Source organism: Pleurodeles waltl, chromosome 10 (genome assembly GCF_031143425.1).
Source record: "Pleurodeles waltl isolate 20211129_DDA chromosome 10, aPleWal1.hap1.20221129, whole genome shotgun sequence".
Lineage (NCBI taxonomy): Eukaryota > Metazoa > Chordata > Amphibia > Caudata > Salamandridae > Pleurodeles > Pleurodeles waltl.
In genome coordinates, this window is record NC_090449.1 from 148065452 (window position 1) to 148090428 (window position 24977).

At 43.4% G+C, this 24977-nt stretch overlaps 1 protein-coding gene across 5 annotated transcripts in view; it reads left to right on the forward strand.

The window, feature by feature from the left end:
* The window catches only part of USP22 (ubiquitin specific peptidase 22), a 404497-nt gene that overhangs the window by 239900 nt on the left and 139620 nt on the right, over positions 1 to 24977 (forward strand). For 3 of the 5 annotated variants that reach the window (XM_069210051.1, XM_069210046.1, XM_069210048.1), the window contains one exon: positions 5360 to 5549. In XM_069210051.1, the coding sequence (XP_069066152.1) occupies positions 5360 to 5549 (190 nt within the window). The remainder of the gene's footprint in view (positions 1 to 5359; positions 5550 to 24977) is intronic. The other 2 variants (XM_069210050.1, XM_069210047.1) reach the window with 1 other exon arrangement.

Consider the following 24977-nt stretch of genomic DNA (forward strand, 5'->3'; position numbering starts at 1 on the left):
TTGGGAACGTGGGCTCGGCGCCAGTGGCCGCTCCGGTGACTTCGGAGGGATTGGTCCCGGAGATTTCCATTCCGTCGTCGGGATTTCGTCCTGTGACTCCGGTGGGTCCATCCGCTCCGAGTGCTCTTTCATCGGCGCCGAAGCTACCTGAGGCGCCGGACGCGGCGTCGGTGGCTTCTGAAGATCGGCGCCGATCTTAGGCTTCGGCGGAGGCATTGTCGACTCCGCGTATCGAGCAGAGGCTTCATTCGAGGAGACGTGCTCTCCGTTTATTAGAGGAGCAGGAGTACCAACGAGACCTGGAAGAAGGAGAACTAGAGGACTCGGGTGATGGACTGCATGGTCTAGATACAGCCAGTGGGCTGGACACTTCCCCTGAGTGAGATCTTTCGTCTCCAGGGGAATACACGGAGGAGGCTGCTTCCTTTCACGCAGTGGTACGGAAGGCAGCTAGTTTTCTGGACCTGCCTTTGCCGGTGGCAGAGACAAAACAGAACCTTCTGACAGAGGTGCTTCATCCGGCCTCAGCTGCGGCAGAGCCTCTATTGCCGTTTAATGACGCTTTGCTGGATCCGGTGCTAGAGGTGTGGAAGAGACCAGTATCTTCCCCAGCGGTTCATAGAGCCGTAGCCAGGAGGTATCGAGCTGCACCAACTGACCCTGGCTTTCTTTCTAGGCACCCTACACCGGAGAGCTTGGTGGTGCAGGCCTCCTGTTCATCCAAATCAGCGCCTGGTTCTTTCCCGACAGTGCCTGGGGACAGGGACTCGAAGAAACTGGATGCGCAGTCCAAGAAAATCTTTTTGTCCTGCAGTCTGGCGTTGAAGGCCACCAACGCAACTTGTATCCTGGGGAGATATATTCATGCTCTTATGGATGACATTTCCTCATCATTTACGGAGCTTCCCCAGGGTCTTTTGGATGTTGTTTCAGATGCCCAGGCTGCCGCGACCCAGATTATTCAGTCTGGGCTGGACACGACCGACTCGGTGGCCAGAGCAATGGGCACGACTGTGGTGGCAAGGAGACAGGCCTGGCTCCGTAATTCGGGGTTTTCTGCAGATGTGCAGTCAACCCTATTGGATCTCCCTTTTGATGGGGACAAGCTGTTTGGCGCCAAGGCTGATTCGGCCTTGGAACGTTTTAAGGAGAGCAGGGCCACAGCCAAATCGCTAGGACTCCAAGCTCCTTCTTCCTCTGCCTCTTCCAGGATTTTCAGGAGGTTTCGGGGATTTGGGCGTGGCTCTTCCTCCTCTTCCTTTCGGGGGAGATTCCAGCAACCTGCCTCTTCCCATCCCTATAGATCTTTCAGAGGGAGAGGGAGGGCCCGCACCAGAGGAGCCTCTCAGCAGCACTCTGCCTCTTCCTCGTCCTCTGGAGGGGTGCAGCACGGAAAGCAGCCTTAGGCTTCCACCATTTCCCACTCGCTCCTCTCCTGTAGGGGGAAGATTACAGCATTTTCTCCGCAAGTGGAAGACTATTACAACGGACACTTGGGTTCTCAGTATTGTGGGAAAAGGCTACACCCTTCCTTTTCGGGAGTTCCCGCCCCTCATCCCGCCCGCCCATCTTATTGTTCAGAAGAACACCTCCTGTTGCTAGAACAGGAGGTACAAGTCCTCCTTTCAAAGGGCGCGGTAGAGTTGGTCCCAGAGCAGGAAAGGGGTTGAGGTTGTTACTCAAGGTATTTCCTGATTCCCAAGAAGGATGGTCGGTTGAGACCAATCCTGGACCTGAGGATCTTGAATTGGTTCCTCAAACAGGAAAAGTTCAAGATGCTGACCCTAGCTCAGGTGCTTTTGGCGTTGAACAAGGAAGATTGGATGGTGTCTGTCGTCTTGCAGGATGCTTACTTTCATAACCCGATACTCAAGTCACACAGGAAGTATCTCCGGTTTATGGTGGGATCGCAACACTATCAGTTTGCGGTCCTTCCGTTTGGTCTTACTTCAGCACCTCGAGTCTTCACGAAGGTGATGTCGGTGGTTGCGGCAGAGCTCAGAAGGAAAGGGATAGCAGTATTCCCTTACTTGGACGACTGGTTGATCAAAGCCAAGTCGCCGGAGCTTGTGTCGCATCATCTGCAGTCAACGACTCAGTTGTTGTTCGACCTGGGTTTTTCGGTGAACGAGCCCAAATCTCACCTGGAGCCCTCTCAGCGCCTCCTGTTCATAGGGGCAATACTGGATACAACATTGAGTCGAGCCTTTCCTCCGCCTCAGCGGATTCAAGATATTCAGGAATTGGTTCCAATGTTTTGAAATGGAGCGGTAGTTCCAGTCCTCAAGGTCCTTCGTCTGCTCGGTCTGTTTGCCTCCTGCATTCTGTTGGTCACGCATGCTCGCTGGCACATGAGGGCTCTTCAGTGGTGCCTCCGAAGGCAGTGGTCTCAACACAAAGGAGATCTAGAAGGTGCTGTCAAGATCTCCAGAGATGCTGCTGTGGACTTGAAGTGGTGGATTGCGAGCAACAATCTTTCACAAGGAAAGCCGTTCGTGCAGTCGCCACCAGTGGCCACGGTCATAACGGATGCTTCCACTCTAGGGTGGGGAGCTCATCTGGGGGATCTGGAGATCAAAGGCCTTTGGTCTCCAGAGGAGCAGATGTTTCATATCAATCTGTTGGAGTTACAGGCTGTACGTCTGGCTCTCAAGGCCTTCCTCCCTTCCCTTCGTGGTCAGTCGGTACAGGTCCTGACGGACAATACTACCACGATGTACTACATAAACAAACCGGGAGGAGTAGGGTCGTACCTTCTCTGCAGAGAAGCTCTTCGACTATGGTCCTGGGCAAAGGACCATCAGATTTGCTTGGTAGCAAATCATCTGGCCGGGGTCTTGAATGTACGTGCGGACGGTCTCAGTCGCCAATTCTCGGCAGACCACGAGTGGCGTCTCCATCCAGATCAAGCCCGTTTGATCTTCCAAAGGTGGGGGTTTCCTCGGGTAGATCTGTTTGCCACTCTGGAGAACGCGCATTGTCCGTTATTCTGCAGCCTCCAGTATCCGATGCAGGGAGCGTTGGGGGACGCGTTTCAAATAACCTGGTGCGGCCAGTTGCTTTACGCGCTTCCTCCCATACCCTTGATTCCTCGAGTATTGAGGAAGATTCGCCAAGACCGGGCGCTAGTCATCTTAATAGCTCCGGATTGGCCAAGGAGGGTGTGGTACTCCAACCTTCTCCAACTCTCAATGAGCCCTCCGCTCCGTCTCCCTTTCAGGGCAGACCTCCTCTCGCAGTCGCAGGGGCAGGTTTTACACCCCAACCTCCAGAGTCTGCACCTACATGCCTGGAGATTGAATGGGGCAACCTGAGTTCCTTCTCTCTCCTGCCTGATGTAGTGGATGTTATATTAGCGGCCAGGCGACACACCACTAAATCTATCTACGCTAATAGGTGGTCCAAATTTGTTGCGTGGTGTGGAGAGAGGCAGATTGATCCCTTACATGCTCATCTATCGGACGTTTTGTCTTTTGCTCTGTCTCTAGCGCAGAAAGGTTGTGCAGTGGCTACCATTAAGGGTTATTTGTCGGCCTTGTCAGCCTTCATTTGTCTTCCAGACCAACCATTGTTATTTAAATCCCCTATTATCAGATTCTTGAAAGGTCTTCTAAATCAATATCCTCCAAAACCATTTGTTATGCCGCAATGGGATTTGTCCTTGGTCCTGGCTTTCCTTATCGGGTCCCCTTTTGAGCCTATGCATTCTTGCCCCTTAAGGTATTTGGTTATAAAAACAGTTTTCCTGGTAGCTATAACATCTGCAAGGAGAGTGAGTGAGTTGCAGGCCTTATCGGTAAAGCCCCCTTATACAACTTTTTATGGGGATAAGGTGGTGTTGAGGACCAAGGCTGCTTTCCTCCCGAAGGTTGTTTCACCCTTCCATTTGGCTCAGACAATTACTTTGTCCACGTTCTATCCTCCGCCTCATCCTTCTAAAGAGGAAGAAAGACTGCACCGTCTGGACCCAAAGAGGGCGTTGAGCTTCTTTATTGATAGAACAAAGGATTTCAGGCTGGAGGATCAGCTGTTCATCGGGTACGTGGGCAAGAGGAGAGGAAAGGCAGTCCACAAGAGAACACTCTCCAGGTGGGTGGTTCTTTGCATTAAAATCTGTTACTCTTTGGCAAAGAAGGACCCTCCTGAGGGCATTAGAGCTCATTCCACCAGAGCTAAGTCGGCCACTTCGGCCTTGGCCAGAGGTGTTCCTGTGGTTGACATCTGCAAGGCCGCAACTTGGTTGTCCCTTCACACTTTTGCGAAACATTACTGTTTGGACTCTGAGGTCAGAAGGGACGGCCATTTTGCACGGTCAGTGCTGCAGGATTTCTTGGTTTGACCATTTAGGCACCCGCCACCGGGCGTGGTACTGCTTTGGGACTCTATTCATTAGGTGAGGAATCCACAGGTAGTTGTATCCATCAGAAGAACGAGTTACTTACCTTCAGTAACGACTTTTCTGTTGGATACATTAGCTACCTGTGGATTCCTCACAGTCCCACCACCCTCCCCGTTGCCTTTCTGGTCTTACCAAGTAATCCTTGAGTGCGCTCCTCTTGGTCTTCAAGGTTGCAATAGATGTTGTATGTATGGATACTTGTGTATATTTATCTGTGTGTATATATATATATATATATATATATATATATATATATATATATATATATATATATATATATATATATGTGTGTATGTATATGTATGTATATATATATATATGTGTATGTATATGTATGTATATATATATGTATATATCTTTGTGTACATACATGATTTGCATATATTTGTTCGTTATATTAAATTTACAGCTATTCATTGCAATATTGTGTATTTTACAAGGTTATGGGATTTTGCCTTGCTCTTTCATTGCATTGGGTGGTTGATCTCATGCACGTAAAAAATGTTGGTACTGACGTCGGCACGTCGTCTAGGACCTCTTATTGCCTGTATGACATCAGACGGCGTCGCGTGGGCTAGAGTGACGTCCTCGTCGACGTGCAGAGACTAGGAAGAAGATTTCCGTCGAATGCTGGCGCCATGGGAGTATTCATTAGGTGAGGAATCCACAGGTAGCTAATGTATCCACCAGAAAAGTCGTTACCAAAGGTAAGTAACTCGTTCATTTGGGCAGTAGGTCATACTGTAAGCCCAGTCTGATTTTGCACTTTCCTCTCTCCAAACCGATTGAATACGAATTTACTGTTCATTGATGCCACACATTTAGAATGTTTATTGTAAAACATTTCAAAAGGATAGTATGTAGTTTAATTCTTGAAAAGACCTGCATTGTAGAATTTCTCAATGTCGTATTTTTTTAATAATGGTTCTATAAAATATTTTTCTCTCTTTCTTGGGTCAGTTTTACTCTGGGCACCGATCTCCTCACATTCCCTATAGGTTATTGCATCTGGTGTGGACGCATGCACGGCATTTAGCAGGGTACGAGCAACAGGATGCACATGAATTCCTCATCGCTGCATTAGATGTGCTACACAGACACTGCAAAGGTAATGGTTGCGCTGGAGCTGAACACCCCAGGAGTGATGGAGGTAGGACTAGTACATAGGACGACAATTACATTTTTGCAGTTATGTTTAAGGGATCATTATTGTTTCCTGAGTTTAATGAGAACAAGTCTTGATGTGGTCCACTTGTAGCTGGTGTCACATTCGGACCTTCTTCTTGCTTAATTATCTGCTTTCTTACAAGTATAGTTACTCAGTTGTCCACAGCAGTCCCTATTTAAATGTTAGATGTAGTCTGCTCAATCGCTAGTAGTGAAGATATTTTTATATTGCTGTGCGCTTCTAGGATGATAGAGCCACAACGTTTTTGTCCTTGACTTAATTTCACTACTGTGATGTATTTTACTTGGTAAAATGGTTCTCCTGTTGGGATGTCCTTAGCTGAAAATTGACATTAAGAGTTGCTATAAGAGAAGCAGACCCAGCCTGGCATTGGATGTCATTGGCAGATAAAACATTTCAGTAGTCTTGTATCTGGGTTTCTAACTGCGATAACAATCTCAGCAAGTTCCTTTTCGAAGAATTTAAGTGGGTTCTAAACAAGAGGATTTTCAGGCTTCCACGCAGCCTGCGGCTCACTGTATATCGACTTATTAGTTGCTGGAGCAAATAAAAATTTCAAAAGATTAACTAAATGCCTCATTTCAAGAGAATGCGTTTCTTATGAGCCCCTTAAGGACATCTGCGTACGCTTGTCTGTCACTTTCCCACAGGCTGAAAACTAAAATTGGGGTGGTACAACTAAGATAATCCTCCTTTTCCAGGTTTGCTTCACCAGCAGTAATAATGGATCTGCTTTGCTTGTCCGTCCAGCTACAGTGGAGTTGCCCTTCTGGGATGAAGTTTCTATCCAGATGTCACAAAATCCTTCCTGTTAGCCGTCCCCTGCAGAGCTTGAACGCCTACCTCATGAAGACTTACTCTTACCACTTGATATTACCATCGGACTAGATAAACATGAAGAAACAAAGCATCTTTCTAGAAGCTATGCAATGTTTTTAGATCACAGGTCCTGCATCTGATATTTATACACAGGTGACCAAACATACAGCAAAGAGCAAATAGTACTACCTTATCTGGTCTTCAGTTTTTTATCAGAAATACATTTGAATGTCAATCTGCTTTTAATGTTTCCTATGATAAAGGATTTTTTACACTGAGCAGTAAAGTTTTTTTTTTTTTTTTTTTTTTTTATTCCTCAATTAGCAAACCACTCAATGGAATGTATTATTCTTTTGGCCATATTAATGAGGCCCCCTTTGAGCTACTGCAGAAGTTAGGTCTTCATAATCTGTTAAAACAGGTTGCTTTTTCTTCTCTTCCTCTGTGAAGAGGGTGAGAACATCAAGCTCCTTTTACAGATAAACTGTGTGACGGCTTCCATCCTAATGGTGGTTTTCTAGAGGCAGACATTTCTCTCCTGCCCAAGACTACCTAGCACTTTCCTTTTGAGCTAAACATTTAATCCTTCTATTGAAGCAGAAAGTTGACTTCACAGTTTAAGAAACCGTTGATATATTTGTAGAAAACAAAATACATTTATTAGAGCTTTTTGTATGTTATGGAGCTGTTACCTCTAGAATGGGTTCCTCTAAGCAAGAGTCATAGTTGGATGGGCAGTCTCTGATAACATACCATGCTACCAAATGACTAATAGGCTGGTGCCAAGCAAACTGAAAAACCCATGTGATTACAAGGAAGTATGCCTTTAGTTTAGTTCAGTTTTGAGGATTTGTAGAGCGCATGGCTACCCAAAGGCCTCCCAGCGCTGAGGAAGATCACTAGGTAAGAGGAACAGACCTAAACAGGGAACTATACAGGTTTCAGTTTTCTACGAAAAGAAGATTCTGACATGTCATGACAAAGTTCCAAGGGGAGGGAGTTTCAGATCTTAGCTGCTCTACAGGCGAAGGATTTACCCCCCCCCCCCCCCCCTAACTTTGTTAGCACAAAAGGAGTTGATTAAAAAAGCTGATGAAGATCTGAGTATTCTCTGGAGGGTATAGGGAGTGATCATTCGTCTGAGGAAGACTGGACCCTTGTTTTGAAGGGCTCGGTGAATAAAACACATAGCTTTAAAAATAATGCAGTGTTCAATCGGAAGTCAAGGCTGGAGTGGCAGATGAATGTCTGTGAGTACGCGAGCAGCAGCGTTCTGCACCACCTGAAGTCTCTTTAGAACATGCGAGGAAGCGCTCAGGAGCAGTACGTTCCAATAATCGAGACGTGAAAGTATCAGAGCCTGAGTAAGAAGTCTTTTGGCTGAAAATTGAAGTAATTTAAAGATTTTCCAAAGGGGGTACCTGCCAGTTTCTTACAATGGCATTCCATTGTAAGGTGCGGGTCTAGCCAAAACCCAAGCTTTTTATGGAATCTTTAGTCCGAGGTAGATCCTTAGGCAAGTTCACTGCTAAGGATGGGGACCTAAGGAAGGATTCCCGACTATCATAACTTCTGTTTTCCTATTGTTGAGCTTAAGCTTGCACTGTATCATCCATCTGGTGATATCTGAGAGATAGGAAGATAAGTTAGTCTGTTCTTGGGTATTCTTAGAGAAGGAGTACACCAACTGAGTATCATCCGCATAAGATACTAGAGATAGTCCATGTGGTTCAAAAAGTCTTGCCAGGGGGGACATGTAAATGTTAAAAAGAGTAGGGCTCAGAGATGCCTTTGCTGCTCTTATGAGAAAGATTGAATTGCATTCATTTTCATGACCTCAACTTGAGATCAGTACAGGCTAGTGCTAAATATTACTGTTTAGGTTTGCACTTCTGGACAGTTGTGTGACCCAGCTCGATCTCTTTGCATATTTGTTTTAAAGCACCACAAAGTACCTTCTAGCTTCTCTCCTTCATTCTTTTTGTATGAATCTGAGATAATTTCACGATGGTAGCACAGATCTTAACCTCCAATCCGGTTCTTAATCATCAGTATTCTAGCTGAAATAACCCACCCTTCTCCCAATGATCCAGAATGTATTTCTTAGTGGTGTGCTCCATAGATGATAGATTCAGTCAACATGGCCTGCAGAAAATAATTCCTTTATCGAGTCTGCCAGGCATAAGTGGACTGAACTGCTTCTGGTATCTTAATTTTACCTTGATTCCAGTTACAGTTAGTACACCACTACATCTTTTCTTCTGTGATTGGGTATGTTAAGTAAAATATACTTTGCATTGGCTGACTTTTTTTAAGTTGCCCGTTTTTTTAATACTGAAAATGTATCCTGCTGTTGGTGTTTCTGTTTAAATCAAAACAAGTAAACTTGTTTGGGATCCTGTCTGTGCCCTGTTTTGTTTTTGTTCATGAATTCAGAGAGAATAGTCTTGATGGAGAACTAGTTACAGGTTAGTAACTTTCTTTTCTCTCATGCCCTCTCCACCTTTCTAGTAGTAACCCTTTTTCTGAAATGTTCTGGCTGTGCTAGAGGACAATATTTTTATACTTTTAATATCTAAACACAAGAAGAAAGTTATTGGGGGCGCATATTAATTTGTTTTTCAGAAAGTTTTCTCTCAGCCTGAAATGATGGTTGGTGTTGCAGTAGATCCTTGATATAAAAATAAATTATTATTACTCTTAGCAGTGAAGGATAAACCTTACTTAATAAGACCATTTATTTGTGGGGTGGCCTAAGTGAATGGCATCAGATTGTCCACTGCGAAGTCATTCAGTTATTTCCAAATTCTTCTGGGAGATATTTGCTTTGGGTGGTGTAATATTTGTTTTGCATCAAGAATCTGCTTAAGATTCACGTGCTCTGCAAATTTTCCTATCTAGTGGTTTGGAGTGAGTCAGAAAGTCCTACTTTAACAGAAGTTTGCTGACACATGAGCCGGCCTTTGAGGATTCTCTGCTTAGTCACACTGCACACACTGTAAATCAGATTTTTCATGGTGATGCTGTCAAGGTCAGTGTGCTGGATCCTGTACTGTGGCAGTAGCCCTAAATCATACAAAAGGTGATGGATGGAATGTGTGAATTAATCTAGGGCACCGGTAAATACTTGTGGCTGCTTCTCAAGCCATAGCTGGATCCAGACTGAGGTGGTATGGTGTGCAAAATAAGGATGCATCCTGTGTAATTACCAGTGGCTGAGATTGATTTATTAGCTTTTCATCCATCACTTTTTAGTATACTTCAGTTTGTCTCCCTTTTGGTACTGATATGCATAGATGTGTGTCCCATTTACACTGTCCCTGGAACAAAGCTGCATCTGGCTTATTAACCCATAACTAGGGCGAAACCGGTGTAGGGTTGCTTTTGTTTCAGGCCAAAGAGGGCGTGGCTTGCCAGTTCAGGGTGCACTGTTCCAATTGGGGCTGGGTCAACACTGATTTGCATATCTGGGTCCAAACTGAGGTGTCCTGGTGTTCAAATTAACAATGGACTGGAATGCAGCCCGAGTAATTACCAGTGGCTGAGATTAATTCAAGCATTTCAGCAATCACCTTTTTTGTGTACCCTAAGCAGTAGCCCAGGGCATATGCTAGATGCAGAGCCACAAAAGTATTATTTTCAGTCCCATAACATGCATAGTCCTCAGTGACTACGTTTTAGTTTATGCCTCATTACAGTCCGGAGGCCTCCTAGGATCATTTGGTATTTTAAATGTTGTTTTCCCCTTATGATTGCACTTCCTCAGCCCTTGGGTTATTAAGATGTGCAAATAGACATATCAGCAACTTGCTTTTTCATTAGCATACCAGGAGAAAGGTCTGATTCCACCTTTAATGCATTATAAACAATCTGTTTACCATTTGGTCAAGTAAGGATTTTTCTAATAGGCCTTAAATACTGGAATGCATACGTTTTAACCCAGAAAGAAAACTGATAGTAAGGACTGTTGAAAAACAAAACTGGGAAGCAAGGCATCCAATCCCCTGAGTAAGAAAAAAAGTCTACTGCTTAAAAGTAGCAAATTATCCTCTTTGCCCCAGATGCTGTGCAGGGACCATTGTAGACCAGTTCATTCTTCCGTGCTGGAGAATGATCTAAGAGAATTGGAATTTGCCTTTGCAACATTATTGCTAAATCAGCCTTCCAAGGTAACACTTCATCTTTCTGTGTATAGTCACATTTCAAGTGTATAAATAAAGCTGGATTATTTACCCCCATTTTTTTTTTTTTTTTTTGTTGTGATCTTTGTGTGCAAAGAAAACAGTCTTCTTGTCTTATGCATTTTGTGTCTCCTTAACCGGCACACTATAGAAGAGGGTCCCTGCTGCAGAAAATATGAACTTACAATGTTCAAGGAATTTTTCTGAGGATAGGATCGGAAAATATCAGGAATTGTGCCTCACTGGAATCCATGTCAAATGACTTAACATCACCAAGAGAATCAAACAATCGGAATAATCTGTGTCAAAGAAAGACAGTCATCAAGACAAACATTGCCATCTAAAATGGCATTATAGCATATGATGCTCAATAGCCTGCAGTTCGAACATGGAGAAGACTCGGGTTGCCTGCTCATGTGGATTTCATGGCAACCCACTCCTGCCCACCCCATAAAAAAAACACAAAGCCCAGCCAACCATGGAGGCTGCAGAGTGCAACAGAAACAAAGGCACATGGGCTAAATGTCTGTAAGACGACTTCTGATGTAGCACACATGCTACAAAGGTAGTGAAGGGGGATGTAATCATTTTTGGGGACTGAAATAATTGAACAATGACTTTCACCAAGTAACCGACTCCCAGGGTAGAAGGAACACATTCAGGCTCTCAGTCTTTATCTCTATAGAGACAGTCTCCTGATGACAATATCCAATAATGTTTAATAAGATCTTTGTTACTAGAGCCTTAATGCTCATCATGCCAGTCATCTATTCAAATAGCCACTGTGTGTTCTTTCAGGGTTTACGCTGCAGTTCGTCCAGCTCAGCCTTCCTTTAGTTCAAAGTCTGCTTGAGCCTACAATGAAGATTATTGCTGCTCCACCAAAGGATAATGCCTGCACCTCAAGGCTAATAAAAATATGCTGTTTACTTTGTTGTTACGAACAGATCCTCCAGAAACCATTCCATATTACTGAAGGTGAAGGAATAAACCCGGTCATTCTTCAGCTAGGACTGTACCACTGCCAAATATATGGCAGTCTTTATGCTTTTGGTCAGAAGTATTTTGACAGTTCTTTGAGTATGACCACTGTATTAAGTAGTCCGTAGAGTACTTCTCAGAGGACTTCCCCGGCAACACACAACAAGATTTCATGCAGTTGGTCAAGGAAGGAAATTCCAGTATCTGACATGTCTGTAGATATTGATAAGGAGAATGTATACTCTGCTCACCTTAGCTCAGAGGCTTTGTGGGGCAACCAAGAAGCATACTCACTCAACAGACATGCTAATTCAGAGATGAAGGACCTTTTGTATGAAAGCAGAAATATATTGAGGCAATGAAAGTTTAAAGGAGAAAGATCTGCCATGGCGACCCAACATTTTAGCAGTCAATCCACAACTGTAGAATGTGCACCAGTCCACTTCAATAACCGTAATCACATTGCCAAAAGGAAAGCCATCTATCACAATCTATGAAAACTGCTTTTCTTGTGGAATGGAATATTTGTTCCAGAATATCAGGAGGCTAACACTTTCTTATAATGCTGCCCTGTGTTACTCAACAGTTGCGGAGGAGTGGTCTAATTGCATGGAAGTGTTCAAACCTAGTAGTCTGTTCTGATTGCCAGCTCCATCATCTTGCTTACAGAAAAAGAGTAGAGTTTGCTTCAGATATTTGTAAGCTTGAGTTTTTGTAATACTTTCACCTGCATTCAAGTCTGCATCTCTGGTGCTTCTCAGCACTGGCAAGTTTCTCTGTTCGCTTCGTATTGGCATGAAGAGATACTTTCACTATTTATTGTGCTCCACATTCAGTAATAAAAAAAAAATCAGGTGTGAGCTCGGGTTAAAAAAATAAATAAAGGAAATTTGATTACATAGCTATGATGTAGCAAGACTTAGTGGAATTTACTCTGAATGAAAGGTGCATTACTGGTATCTTAAGATGGATTCTCAAAAGAATGTTTCTCTTTATAAAAGAATTTCAGGTTGTCAGGTTCCCACAGTTTGAGCTTTTCAAGTAGGATTGTGTGGCCAGATGAAGATGACTGAAAGGAAAAGCAGTACCAGGTTTAACACCACCAAGAAAATAGAGAAGTCAAAAATGTCAGTGTCAAAAAAGACTCATTAAGACAGTGCCATCTTACATGGCATTGTAGCATATGATGTTTAATAGCCTGCAGTCCGAACATGGACTGAAAGGTAAAGCAGTACAAGAACACTTTGTCTCCTCTTCCAAGAAGAGCAGGAGCTCTTCTCTTGTCAGCCAGTGCAGTTACTGAGATGGTTGTGTTAGTGTCCTGAATTCTTAATGAAGAAGGTTGCCTTGTTACATATAGTCTTGAAGTTGTCTTGTCAGCTTCTCCAGTCGTTTGTTGAGAAATGGGAAACTCCAGCTTAGCTGAAAGATGGCCTAACCAAAAAGTTTGCTGTCTGGTGCAGATGGGCGAAATGGAAGCCGCAAGGGAGAGCGGTAGCAATGGTGTTTTGTTGCACTGGTTGTCAACTAGCTTGAAATGTCAACATTGATAGTCAGCTGGCCATGCCTTGGTTATCACTGATAGGGGATGAGGAATCAAAATTGTTTGTACTCATACGATTCAGATTATGTGCATCTGTGAGAAGACCACTTGCCACCTGTTATGGATGATGGAGAAAGCAGGTTTGGCATCTGCAAATGTTTTTCCACAAGTTCAACTTTCCAGTAATTAGAATTTTGTTAGCATTGATTTTTTTAGAAGACCAATTTCAAACAGTTACAGAAGTAATGAAGTAGGAAGGGGTGACGAGTCTGAAAAGGCTGACACACAACTACTCTTAATAAAACAGTAGGGATTGCTGGTGTAGTGGATGGCTATGCACTTGAAGAAAGTCAATGTAATGCCTGGCATTGTAGAGCAGAAGTTCCTGTTAGTGTAAGGTAATGTCATCCCTACCCTAATTTCATTTCTCTTCTGCAATATGATTTTGTGACCAAGTTGTAGGAAGCCTGCTAGATAACATTTAAGTTTATTCAAAAGGTCATGGGCATCATGGATGTATCTCAAGGCTAATTTGTGTACATTAAGCTAAGTTTAAGGTAAAAGAGTAGGGCTTGGGTTGTTTCATTCAGACTTGGTAGTGCCAGAGCTTTAGGCAATTCAGTGAAGCTGTCCTTGGGGCTGCAGTGTTCGTTAAGGAAAGATTATTGGTGGACAGTTGGTGGTGGGTTGTATAAGGATTAGTTCAAGCACAAGTTTTTTTTTGTTTTTTTTCCTGCTTGAGTGGATGAGCAGCTTTCCTTTTTATTTTTTTTTATTTTTTTATCAACTGGTATTAAATTAGGATTTTTTGACTTATTTATTAACTAATGCACATTTGTGTGGTGTTTATTAAGTTGGGAAAAAAAGATGGGTATGGATAACTGACATTATGTTAACCATGTTCAGTGGCTTGTGTGAATGTGGATGGACGTGCTCTGCATACTTCTGCCATCAAGTGTTGGGTCCGGATGTGTGCAAGTTGTTTTTCTTCAAAGATGCTGTTGGAATCACGAGGCAGAGACCCCCTCCTCTTTGTGGTAGTGCTCATGGGTATCGACTCCATTGTTAAATTTTCTTTCTGCCACTGGGTTCGGATGTGTTCTTCGTTGCTCCGATCGGGAATGTTTCGGGCTCCCTTTGGATCATTATACATCTCCATACTAGTTGGTATTGTTTTTGTTCACTTTCCATTCACATACATCGAGAACAGGAAGAAAGTCCTTCATTGGTTCGAGTTTTGCTCCCAGCCTTGCCCGGTTGGGCTGCTCTTTATTTTCAAAGTATCTGTACAGGTAAAGAATGCATTGCTGATGGAACGGGCACCATTTTGACTGTCGTAGGTGCCACTCAAAGTACCTGCACGCAGACTTCCATTCGGTTTGCAACCTCTGTTTATCTCCTGGCCAGGACAGGGAGAGCTGTGAGGCCTGTTGATCATTTCGATTGAAGAAGACATTTGCGGGATCGTTAGGTGCGTAGAAAAGAAATGCAGTGCAAGGAATTGGAAGAGACACTGGACATCTTTGATCTCCAAGACATTGAACAACAGGCAGAGCTGCATGAGGCTTCTGCTGCGGAGGAAGAGGCCTTTTTCCATTCCAGACTCCGAATCGGACTCTGAGGCTGATATCCACGTGCACATGCAGGAGATTCCATTGGCACAGCGTGCAGTGAGCACAAAGCACATTTGGCACCGACCGAACATAAGTGTGCTGGGTCAGTACTGCCAACAGGCCTTGGTAGGCACCAAACAATCGCTAATGGTGCCCAGCCCTCAGGCTCGACACCGAAGACTAAGTCAAAAGCTCCGGCATTCCTCTGACTCAGGCGATTTATCCACCATGGACATCTCCTGTCCCGACCACATCAGTGCCAACCATTTCAGCACCGAAACACAAAGCTTCTTCAGTATCGAAAGTTTTGAATTCAGCATCGAAATTGCCAGAGCCTATTTTACAGACTATGTCTGAGAAACTCAATCCGAAACAAAAGACAACCAGTATTGAGCCTGATACTGGTCAGATCATCGCATAATCAGTGAAGCTGACACCAACTCAATCCAAGCATCAGTCTTTATTTGAGGAGGCCATTGGTTTACTGTCACTTCCTAAGAAAATAATGACATTGCCACCAGTCCTATTCGTCCACCTTCACCACCCTTCCTCCACCTTCTTCTCCACTCACACAAAGATGTAGAGATCATAACTGGGGAAACACCACATGGCTCTCCACTATCCTATGTAGAAGATCAAGGAGGGGATGATACAAAACAGCCACCATTAGATTCCTGGGACACATACAATATTGATCTACAAGGTGATCCAGACGTATATACACAGCTAAACCTCCTCCAGCAAATGATGAGGTGGTAGCGAGGGCAGCTGCATTTAATCAGGTCCCTTTACACATGGACTCTAAAACGAGAATATTTTCTGTTTGAAACCCTTTCCTCCACCAATAGGGCTTGTCAATATCAGTCCATGTTAAAAGGTATAACCCGTTGTGCGTCCCCGTCCGTGCCAGAATAATTACATCTAGAGTTGATAAAGAATATAAGGGCGCTCCTTTTGATCCTGCTTATACTAGAGGTCATATTCCACAGACTTCTTAGTGTTATCAAATGCTCATAAACAAGCTAATTCACAAACCACAGCAGATACACCTCCTCCTGATAAGGAACCTAAATTGATTGAGTCCGGCAAAAGGGTTGGGGCTATCACTGGAGAATTGCTGACACTTAAGGACTGCAAGATATGATAGAGCACACTGAGATGAAATGGAGGACCTCATTCAAAATCTTCCAGAGGAAGTTAGAAAAAAGGGACAACAACCTGTGCAGGAAGCCAAGCTAATTTCAAATAATTCTATTAGATGTGCTCTTGATGCAGCAGGTACAGCTGCTAGGGTTAAAAAAAACAGTAGCCTATTACTCCGCAGACATGCCTTGTTGCGTACATCAGGTTTTAAACCGGAGGTGCAGCAAGCACCGCAAAATGCCTCTTTTGGTCAGCAACAACTGTTTGGCCCTGAGGTAGACCAAACACTGAAGATAGAGAAGAAAGTCACTGAGGTAGCCAAATCTATAGGGGCACTGCAAACTTCCACTAATCGTGATTCTTTTCGTATGCCTATATTCAAGTAGGGCAATAAACAGTCCTCGTTGGATCCCTCTACCTCTTGCAGGCAACACCATTCAGCATCCCTTTCTAGAGGATTTTATAGAGGCACATATAGGGGAAACAATTCGGAAGGTTGAGGAAAGGGCGTCTCCACTTGTGCCACTCTTGCCACCCTAAAGCAGTGACTCTCTTCTCATTCCCCCTGATCATTCAACACCTGTCAGGGGGAGTCTACAACAGATTTTTCCAAATTGGCAGAACATAACAGATCAGCGGTTATAAGATATTATCCAGCATGGTTATTGCCTGGAGCTCAACCCCTCCAAACATACCACCCCACAAACGCAAACTCTGTAGAACACTTATGATTTGTTAAATTAGGAAGTGCAGGTTCTCCTTCAGACAGGAGCAGTATAACTAGTCCCTATTCATCTGAGAGGGACAGGAGTATAGTCACTATACTTCCTTATTCCCAAAAAGGATGGTTCATTTCAACCGATTCTATTCTCAGTCCATTAAATCACTACATCCTATCCTATCAGAGCACTTTCACATGGTGACTTTCCTAAACGTAATACCTCTATTGCAGCAAGGAGACTTCATGTCTGCACTAGATCAAAAAGATGCATTTTTCCACATTCCAACAGATCCAGCCCACAGAAAATACCACAGATTCGTAATACAAGGGAGGCATCATCAGTTCAGAGTACTCCCTTTTGGAGTAACAACTGCACCTCGAGTCTTCACAAAATGGCTAGCAGTAGTTGCAGCACTTCTACACGGACAGAGTATTCATGTCTTCCTGTATCTGGACGATTGGCTCATCAAGTTCAGTTCACCTCCACTATACATATAGCATACCCAAACAACACTTAAGCTCCTTCACCAGTTAGGATTTACCCTCCACTACAAAAATCTCACCTTCAACCATCTCCGATACAGCCATATCTAGGAGCTGTTCTAAACCTGCATTTAGGGTTAGCATACCCAAATGCACTCAGGATTCAAAATATAACATCTGTGCTGCAACAGGTACACCCCAACCAACAGATAACAATAAGAACAGTTCAGCGAGTTCTAGGTATGATGGCATCTTGTATTGCAATAGTGCCATATGCATGACTACATAGGTGTCCGCTGCAGGAGTGCCTGGCAAGTCAATGGTTACAGTCGCAGGGTCAACTGCAAGATCAGGTGTTGGTAGATAGCCGCAATCATTACCCTGCTGTGGTGGAACGCACAATCTGAAAAAGAGTGGCTGTTTCTGGACCCTGTTCCCCAGGTCACTCTCAAAGCAAACGCCTCCCTCACAGGCTGGGGTGCTCACCTACACAACCTCGCAATACAATAGACTGTGGGACTCCAAACACCAAGCTATACACACCAATTACTTGGAACTCCAAGCCATTCAACTAGCACTGGAAGCTTTTCTGGTCCACCTACAAGGCAAGGTTGCCTTGGTCCGTCAGACAACACAACAGCCATGTTTTATTTGCAGAAATGGGGGGGGAGGGCACAGACACACTCTACAGTCGTGACACCCATCTCAGACAGTCTGGTGTTGGGCAATTTGGCATCACATTCACATGTTAGTGGAACACCTCCCAGGGGACAAACAACTTTGCTGCCCTGCTCAGCAGGATGTGGCAACTAGTCCTCCAAACATATTTCCATTAGTTGGAGTTTCCACAGATCTGTTCGCAAACTGCAGACAACACAAAATGCCCACACTTCACCTCCAGGTTCCCACACCCACTATCCAAGGGTCAATGCTCTATAGATGAACTGGTCAGGGAAATTTGCCTACGCTTTTTCACCTCTCCTTCTTTCTCAGTTTGTGGTGCGAAAGCTTAAGCAGACCTCTTTCACCCTCGTTCTAGTAGCTCCCAATTTGGCACATCAGCCATGGTTCACAGCACTACTCGAACTGTCCGTAGTTCCCCACAAGAAGCTTCCCCTCCACCTGGACCTTCTTACTGAGAACCATGGAGAAATCAGGCACCCAGTTCCCAAAGAACTCAATCTCACAGTTTGGTCCTGAGGTCATAGTTTATTAAAATTACCTCCAGAATGCATTACTGTTCTTAAGGAAGCACATAAACCCACAACAATAGCATGATGTGCTGCTAGGTAGAGAAGGTTTATTTTCTATTGTCAAAACAAACCGATTGATCCTTTTAATGTAACTGTTTAAAATATTGTTTGCTATTTGTTTTTCATTTACAAACTTGTGGTTTAGCAAACACTTCAATACAGCCTAACCTTATAGCAGTAGCTGCATATCTGCAAAATAGGCAACAATTAACGTTGTTCAAAATACCTGTAATTAAGGCATTAATAGAAGGCCTCGAAAGAGTAACTCCACCTGGGGTGCCTCCAGCACCAATACAGAACCTTAACATTGTACTTACTAGACCTATGGGACCACCATTTGAGCCATTACATAACTGTCCACTCCATTTTCTATCAGGGAAAGTAACATATCTAGTAGCAATCACTTCGCTGAGACGTGTGTGAGCTTTGGTCACTAACCTGGGAGGAACCTTTTTTTCCCAAATACATAGAGGTACAGAAATAGTCCTCCATACCAACCTAAAATTTCTTCCAAAGGTTGTTTCCACATTCCACTTAAACAAATCAATTGAATTACTCGTTTTCTTTCCACCACCCGAATCAGTTGCCAAAGGAGCTCTACACACCTTAGATGTAAAGAATTTTAATGTACTAATATTGATAAAATAAAGGGTTTCACAAAACTAAACAACTCTGTTGCTTTCTCACCTTCACACACAGGGAAAGCTATATCTAAAGCAGCTATCTCAAGATGGATAATTAAATGTATTCAAACCTGTTAAGCTAAAGCTACAAGAGTTTTACCCACACCTCCTTGACCACACTCAACTTGTAAAATGGGTGCATCTGTGGCTTTCTTGGGTAATATACCAATAGCTGACATTTGTAGCCACATGGTCAAATCAAAACACTATTGTGTGGAAGTACTAGCATGTGAACAAGCAAATGATTGACAGGCCATGCTTTGTACATTTTTTCAGACAACTGCAATATCCACAGGTTAGCAACTGCTTTTTGGAGGGCACTGCTTTATAGTCTATGCAGAGCATGTGTATCTACAGCCACACGTACCATCAAAAGGATTGTTATTTACCCTGTAAGCATCTGTTCGTGGCATATAGTGTTGTAGATTCACATGCACCCGCCCTCCTCCCTGGACACCTGTAGCCGTTGCAGTATTATCTTACACTTGCTATACATGGACATTTCTTTCTAACACTCTGCTCACGCTCCATTCTCACCTGACTGCGGGAAAACAATCTAACAATGGAGTCGCTATGCGCAGTTATCACCAAGAGGAGGAAAAACAACTTGCACACATCTGGACCCAACACTAGATGACAAGTATACAGAGCATGTGAATCTGCAGTACTACATGCCACTACCAGATGCCTATAGGGTAAGTAACCTAATCCTTATTGGTCTTGCCAATGATTTGTGGAATCCCATACACAGAAGATAAGCAGTACTTACTTCCTATAGCAAGATACTTTAGAAGAACAAGCATTACAGGTAACAAACGTTTCCTTTTGCATCCATTCCTGCATTCAAGTGTTATGCGCTGTGCCAGGGGCAGTTGGGCACGTATTTTTGGAAAGTTGGTGAGGAGATTTCAAAATACCTCACCTATCTTGGATCATTTTCAAGCTGATGGAATTTTGCATGATCGGGCTTCTGATAATTGGGGCTACCTTGTTTTTAATAAGTAGTTTTGTTTCTCCACTCAGAGGTTCAAGTCTTAAGCTCTTATGATTGGAATGTGAAAAAGTTAAATTTCTGTTGGGTGATGCAGGAAGCTGGGTCTCTATCTGAAGCAAGTAGCAGGCTCTGTGCTAGATCCCAGAGGGGTAAAAAGAAGCTGTTTCGCTTGTGTGGTAGATAGGCATCAAAATGCATCAAAAATGTATTGAAAGCTGGCGTTTCATGGACACACACGTCCAAACCAAAAGAATGATGGAGGAAACCCATTTGAAAATTGGGCAGATGACCATGCGCCTTGCTTCGAAGAGGAGTCTCTGCAATACCTCGTGACTCGAAAGACTTCTTTGAAGAAAAAGAAAGTTGCAAATGTCTAAGCCCAACAATAGATGGAACGGTTATGCAAAGCATGTGGGTTAACAGCACCGCAGGCTACCAGTAGATGCCTATAGGGTAATGTAATCCTTTACTCCACTGCTTACTAGTATGGACAAAAAAGGAGCAAGAGTCCTGGGCACCTTTTTTCTGTTTCTATCAATTCTTTTATCAAAATTACATTTAGTCAGTCTTTCCTTCCTAATTGCTCTGGAAATTTGAGGAGACCTTTTGATTTAATCTGGCTTGAATGAAGAGCTCTGCAGGCATCTTCCTGATACTGTCTTTCTCCGCAAGTCTCTGTAGAACAGTGACAGAGCTGTAGGAAATTACAGTAAAGTCCTACCCTGTCTTTAAGGCTCTTACATATTGTTGATCCCACATGAATGCCATTTATTATACTGTCTTGTGACCATTTTACCACTTTAACACAACGAAGTGGAGGGGATGGAAGCAAGTCCTATCCCTAGACTGTCTGACAGAGGCACTTTTGTCAGCTGAGCAATTTGCTTAACAGTCTGTTCTCTCACAGCTCGCTCTCCTTTTACCCATAGGAAAGGTTTGCGGAAGTATTAAGGAGATTCAATAGAAAATGTATTTTTCTGAATTATGTGCATCTAAAAATTGCACCACAAGACTTGCAGACCCCAACTTAAATACATCAACTTCTTTATAGGATGGAACCTTTGCTCTGGTTTCTTAGCTAGTGGTGAATGAAATGTAAAGAAATACATCTAATTCTATCAGTGCTTCAACACCATATTTCTAAGTTTAGATTGCTGTATCTAGTGCATGTAGTCTAGAAGTCTGTTGCTTTCATTGTATCTTGTTCATGTTCTACAGGATATAAACCATATCTGCTGGAAGCTCCTGGAAGTTTCCAGGGTAGAGCTGGGGGTCCTTCACTTTAATCGTGTAGGTTAAAATGAATGCCACTTCTGCTCTTAGAATTACATACATCTGAAAAGCTTTAAGGGCCTTACTTCACCCTGATGATTGGGCAGGTTGAAGACTGTGGACATATGAATGCACTTGGTTATAAAGTCTTATGTAGACTTATACTGCAGTGAAGGCATCAGATGCTTCAGCTCCCCTAGTAATATCCTGGACATGCTAGAAAGATAGTCCTACGATCTTCACAGCATCAGAAAGCAAGACTTCATCAAAGTAGTTAGGGAGTGTCTTTTGGTCTCTAACAGGCTAGTGGATGCAGCATTCAACATTTCAGATTCTACTGCCCATGGGCATTGTAATGAAGTGTACATGCGCCAATTTATTGTAGTGGCAGCACAAAAGATTTGGAACAGGACGCTCAGCAAACGATTGTGTGCCTCTTTCTCAAAGGAACAGTTATTAGGTTCCAAGATGGACATGCCAGTCCTCCAGACGAAAGATATTACTGATACCCAAAGCACAAAATTCACAGAAGAACTATTCTTAGACATAAATTTCACTTTTGTTGGGACAGCAACAGTATATGTGGCTAAAGGTGCTTAATTAAAAAAGGCACCTTTTCAACAAAAGCACCCATCAGCGGTTACAGAATTAAAACGTCGTCCTCAGTATTTAACAACCTGGTTTGGTGAAAGGAGCTTTACAGGACATAGTCATCATTACTTGGAGCAAAACAAATCTTTTCTCCAAGAGCAATGTAAATGCCTAGTATGGCTTGAGTCTGAAAAAATGGAGGTGTACGATTCCAGGGATATATGTCAACTGGGACAGGGCACCAAATATGTATTCTAGGTGGGTCAACCTATTGAGTGGATTAACCCCTGACATCCACAATGTAAGAATATATGCTAGTAGGAGATAGGTTGTACCCTTTGGATATGATTATTTTTGCAGAAATTGATATCCAAGTATCCTTTGGTTTGCTTCCATTGTATTTATTTCAGTTAGTTAGATTGAAACATCAAAGTAAAAGCATGAAAACAGCCAACACTTGTTTCGTCCCCTATGGCTGGCACACCAGGGAGCTTTTCAAGGCAACTGCAGAGACGAGAGAGATAGATTTTCTACGAGTGCCTGTGCCCACTGTCTGACCCTAGACAGGTTGATGACTCCATTTGATTTGGCTAAGGCCTTGAAGCAAACAGAAGGACTCTTGGATATCAATATATGTGTCAATAATAATATCCAAAGGGTGCAACCTCTTTTCTAATAGCAGTATAATCTGAACCTTCAGTTGTAGTCTGTGTTCCTGGTCTGCAGACAGAAGGATGTAAGTTGATGTTTTGTCTCTCAAACTAGTCTGTCATCCACATGCAACCCTTTTCTTTTAACAGACTTACATTTTTTTCTCCATGAAGCACACTCAAGACCAAATGCAGCATGTTTGTGTTGGTTCCAACTCAATTTTAACTGATTATTTCATATTTTGAGTGGTTTCTAACTGCAAGTGTATGTTTGACTCTTTGACAAATGCACAGACAGTGCTCATTATTTGGTTATGAGCAGAAACAGCTGGAAAGTTCAAATCGCCAAGGAAAGAAAGTCTGAGTCTCCAACAAATGTATCTTCTTGAAAGAAGAAGGGATATTACTCATTCTCCAGCACTGGATCGTCTGTAGATCCACATGCTTGAATCCGCCCCATGGTCAGGCACTAAGGTCATAGTACTTTTAAAATAGCAGTAAACAGTGTTAAAATGGCCATAGTAGCTGGACAACAGAGTTCGTATAGTAGCACATTTACTTATGTGTGAAAACCCAGACTTCAGCCAGTAGGGTGGAAGTGTTGAGCTCTCTACTGTCCATAAAAACAATAGCCCAGATTTCTGCAGCATGTAGTGTGTGAGGAGGTTCATGGAAAGTGTTATTCTTTGTAGCCTTGAATCTCAGTTTTTCCCTGGATGTTTGACATCTACCTGAATTTCCCTCTGCACTACAGCCAACCCCAGTTTCAGCTGTAACCAAGCTGAGTTGTTTCTGCGGTAGTTCCTTGATTTATTATGGCCCAGCAGAGGCATTTCCAACTGCTATCAGAGTAGATAAGGAGAAAATAATCTCTTTAACTCTTGCTCAGCCTGTGGGCAAAATAATGTCTGCAGGTGAGCCACACTTACATACCATTTATTGTCTGTGTCCTCCTCAGGAGCCTTGCTGTGTAACATCTTTAAAATGTTTCCTTCCAAAAAACAGGGAAATTAGGCTGTTCATATATCTCTACGAAAGAGAGGTTTGTACCCTTAAACGGAATGCCTCACATCACAGGATGATCCTGTGCAAAGTGGCTCTCAAGCATTCCCACAAAGGTGTTGCCAAAGGATACATGTTGAGGTACCAGAACTTGAGCTGGCCAGAGAAGTGTCCACTTCTCCTCTACAAAAGGAAAAAACGAACCCTCTGCAGAGAAGGTGTCAGTCTATCGACCTGTGCATGAGATAGCATGGACAAATGGCACTTCTGAGATTCTCTTAGACCTCCAACCTAAACCACCATCTGTGCAAAGCTACCATAATATTACAAAATTGCCAATGGCAACAGCACTTTGACTGACAACCTAGTCATAGACAGTGACATAACCAGCAAAGACCTTGCCACACTAAACTGCCATCACGTCCACAGTGATCCTATTGAGAACTCCTCTGTCGTGAGGATCCTATCGATGCCCTTCCTTTCAATGACCACGTTGACTATAAGATCACATTCTCTGTAGTATTACTGTTAATAATTCCCTTGAGATCTGATCTTACCTTCACACAAGACAACGGAGGTTCCAACATTTTATTCATATATGCTACTGAAGATGTAATCTCATTGCCAGTCCACATCTTGGGTTTGGAATTTGAGTCTGTCCGCCACCAAGAACAAGCCTTGGAACAAACCTTATAGCCCTTCTCAGCTGATATCAACTTCATTCCAGAGTATGAGGAGGAGTTTTATGGTGTGCTCACTACAGAAATGAGGGCAGTTTTCATGACCTGTAAGATTATGAAGAAGGTGCGCTGTAGGGTGCCTCATCAGAGGGTCCAGGCAATTCATTTGAGCACCCCTTTTGACCAGGTATCATTACAGAAAATCCCCTGTGTTGCAAGCTGGTTATAAACAAGGTGTTATTCTAGAGAGTGATGCCAGGGTTGTCAGAGCTATCAAAGATTGGCTGGTAAGAAGAGGTTTTGCAGGCCTAGTAGAGTGCCAAGCGTTCCTGATTTCTAACTGCCCCTCCAACAGTATCGCCAAGACAAGCTTTTAGCATTTGGAAAGAATCTCCTGCGTTACTCCTTTATTGGCCAAGATCATCCTAGACAGCTGGGGTACTTCAGATTGTGCACTTGGGACACACTGTAGAGTTCCTCCACACACACACACACCCAGTAACCCTCCCAAGAAAACAAACACCTTCACTGTGGCGTGCGTGCATCAATCTTTCATCAGTTGGACATCACATTCACTGTCCAAAACCTCTTCCACGCATTCTGGTATGCAATTCCTTTTATTAGGAGCGACCTTGATGCGCATTTTGGCAAAGTATTTGGCTAATGGAGAGTGAGTTGCATAACTTTGAACTTCAGCTCCAAACATCTGTCTGCGAGAGACTGTTTCAGTCATGACTTTCTGAGTCTCATGTCATCCTGTATATAACTATTTCCTTTCTG